General features: G+C 41.1%; 1 protein-coding gene across 1 annotated transcript; it reads right to left on the bottom strand.

Moving 5' to 3' along the window:
* Positions 1-582: 582 nt before the first annotated feature.
* Positions 583-1818, bottom strand: LOC142196773 (putative G-protein coupled receptor 148). Its single transcript, XM_075266746.1, has one exon. The coding sequence runs from the start codon at positions 1655-1657 to the stop codon at positions 617-619; it is 1041 nt and encodes a 346-aa protein (XP_075122847.1). The 5' UTR covers positions 1658-1818; the 3' UTR covers positions 583-616.
* Between the last annotated feature and the right edge of the window lie 1448 nt (positions 1819-3266).

The raw sequence follows: 3266 nt of genomic DNA, 5'->3' as shown, positions 1-3266 counted from the left end.
CTGAAAAAAAGCAGGGTTCCTCAGGGACCACAAGTAGCCACTATACATGCAGTGCAGCAGAAATGACTTATACCAAAAATATACAGCAAGAAGTTTATGTATTCATCAAATAGGATACGTATAAGACTCTTTATATGCACTGTGTGTCCAAATACAAGAGCTGAGTATCAGACATACTATAGATAATGTAAAGGTAATGTCGACTATGTCAGAAGATATCAGACTTGCAGTGAGTAATGTACAGAAATTTACCAATGGTATCAGATTTATATTGGGTAATATACACAAATATATGCTTACATTGGACAATATACAACAATATCAAATACATGTATGGGAAAATGTGCATTATATACTTATAAATATAATTAAAGATATAGATACTTATCCCCTGTTCAGATGAGATAGAAGAAGAGTGATGTCTCGATCCTACTAATGTAGCTTTACAATAAATGGATAAGGTGGGCTGTTTCATGATGGAGAAAGTGTCCACTGTTGCAATGCTGATTCTGAACTTATCTATATGTATTGGTAGGCTCTCCTATCTTGTGAGACTATCCGTACAACTTGGCCTTATTTTTTTCACCGTATTGTGTCACTTATCTTCCATTAACCCTCAAGTGTATCTGTCAGCTGGTGCTACGTGACTGTGGTGCTTGAATTTGCAGAACAACCTGAGAGATTTGTAGATCACCCTATATCTGTGCCCATATAGGTATGGAGAAACACCTTTTGGCAACACTATGAGGACATTACAGATGATCAGTGTGATCTGCATTCCTGTATTTAGATCGATAACCTCATTAATGTACAATAAGGATTCTGCCAAGAGAAGAAGAAGAGGACAGAAGTAGAAGCCTAGTATGATGTGATGCATCAGGAAAGTGCCGCTCGCCCTGGACGAAACACCTTTCCACAAACCGCTTTCTCTGGTTTTGTAACACAGGAATATATAGCAACACAAAATCATTGAAAAACATAAAATAAAACCAATAATAAAAAGAATATGGCACAGTCTTATGGCCTGTCCACCATGTAACGTCATAAGAAGTATGACCGGAAGAGAACACAGATGATATTGGCATGGATCAGGTTTTTGAGTAAAGTACAAGACTAAAAACAAGATTCCAGCAAAGAGGCAGGAGGAGAACCATAGCAAGACGATCAACTTTTTAGTTCTTGATGGAGGTAGAAAGATCAAATAATGTAGAGGCCATAGAATGGCCAAGTACGTGTCCACCACCATTCCCACCGCTGTGAGAACACCACCGCCATAGGTTGCAGCCAATGAAAACAGAAGCAGCACACACAGGTGTCCTGGGATATTTATGTTCACCATATTGCAGATGCTGCCCAAAGTGTACAAAGACAGGTATATTAAATCTGAAACCAGAGCATTTCCGAGGAGCAGGAAGCGAGTCTCCTGACGCAGGCTGAAGTTGGAAAAAATGGAGAACAGAATTGGAGGCGTCACTAAAATGGCAGCCATAAAGCAGATGGTGGTAGGAAGCAGAAACATCTTCATCTCAAGGTCAAGGGGAAATAATACCAATTGTACGTGAAAACGGTGAGAAAAGGTGGCCACATTTTGGGAAAAATTGTTCACCTCTCTTTGTGCTATCGACACAACACAGCTCGAGGAGTTCATGTCAGACATTTAGAACCAGGCGTCCTCCAGATAGACAATGTAACTCAGACTAAAGCTCATGTCCAGAAACCCAAATTCTTGGTATTAAAATCCTGCTAACGTCCAGGATGGCTGAATCCATATCCACATCTAGACGTCCAACAGCAGTGTGCTTCTACCTGTTGCTTCACGTCTCTGTCTGCTCTATCCCCTGCCAGTAACAGATGGGATGTCCGCTTCACCAAGCACATCAGCTAGTGTATATAGAACAAGATATGTATGCTCAGCCATAATCCTGACTAAGGTGAAACTTTTAGCTGCTTCTGGTCACGGGGTATTGATTCTATCTATTGCACCTGCCATCATAACATCGGATGATAAGAAGACCACATATAGAAGTAAAGATTCTGGCTGATCTGGACAGCAATACCCGCGCTTTGTACCTATGTAAATGTTTTTAATACATGATCAGCTGAAATGAAGCGTGATGTGTGTCCTTTTACTAAGATAACGCAATGTTTCCCAGCGTATGTTATCTTTACATTCACTGGATGTATCAATGCCAGATGACTATATGTAAAGAGTAAACAGAGATAAAAACATCTGTCCATCTGTGCTTCCTGTTATATAAACCTTCCATCGGGCCTATTTATATAGTCTTGAAATCAGAGTTGAAAACTATATACTAATGTTTTACATATCTATCTAACTATCTATCTATCTATCTATCTATCTATCTATCTATCATCTATCTCTATATTATAGTGAACTAAATATATTATGTGATTTCAACCTATCATGACAGCAATGGCACACCACTTACAACACAAAGTGATGGCACATCAACCATGCTATGCTTACAGTACCATCACAATTAGCACTTAGGGCATTAATCACACTGCGTTTACTATACTAACACAAATGGGGTCCCCACTATTATGTATTCTCATCTTTATAGCAAGCAGTAAGTATAGTTGTGCGGCACCAGGGGAGGTGGATAAGCCAAAAACAATTATACTCACCTCTCCTGGCCATTCAACAGTCCCCAGCATCCTGTTCAGGCTTCTTCTGGCCTGCGTCTCATGTCACAAGCCGTGGGGCCAATGCTGAATCCTGTGATTGGGCCTCAGTGGTTACAAGTGACATGCCGAGCATTATGACGTGACCACTGATGCCCAATCACAGGCTTCAGTATTGGCCCCACAGCATGTGATATCAGACAGACACCTGACAGGTTCTATCAGACGCCATGAAGATTCCCAGGAGAGGTGAGTATAAGTGTTTGTTATTTTTCATCACTTCCCCTGAGCCTCGCCTTATTATACTCTAGGTTCTGAGGAGACCCCAGAGTATAATAGTACTTTGTGGGTGATGAACCTCAAAAGTCTTGGGTTTGGGCTGAGCCTGAAACTTTTGGAAACCTAAGAAGGGGCAGTATACTGCGTGGGGGTGTAAAAGAAGAGGGCAATATTATATGTGGGGCCTAAAAAGGGACAATATACTATGGGGAGCCAGTAAAAGGGGCCATATACTGTGTGGGGATCAATAAAGAGAGCACTATACTGTGTGAGGGTTAGCAAAGGCGGTGTTATACTACATGGGTTACACTGGGGGGGGGGGGCAAGTAAAGGAGCTGTTA

The sequence above is a fragment of the Leptodactylus fuscus genome, chromosome 3, assembly GCF_031893055.1.
Source record: "Leptodactylus fuscus isolate aLepFus1 chromosome 3, aLepFus1.hap2, whole genome shotgun sequence".
NCBI lineage: Eukaryota > Metazoa > Chordata > Amphibia > Anura > Leptodactylidae > Leptodactylus > Leptodactylus fuscus.
Note: the sequence above shows the minus strand (reverse complement) of the source record. Positions and strands in the feature narration are given on the sequence as shown.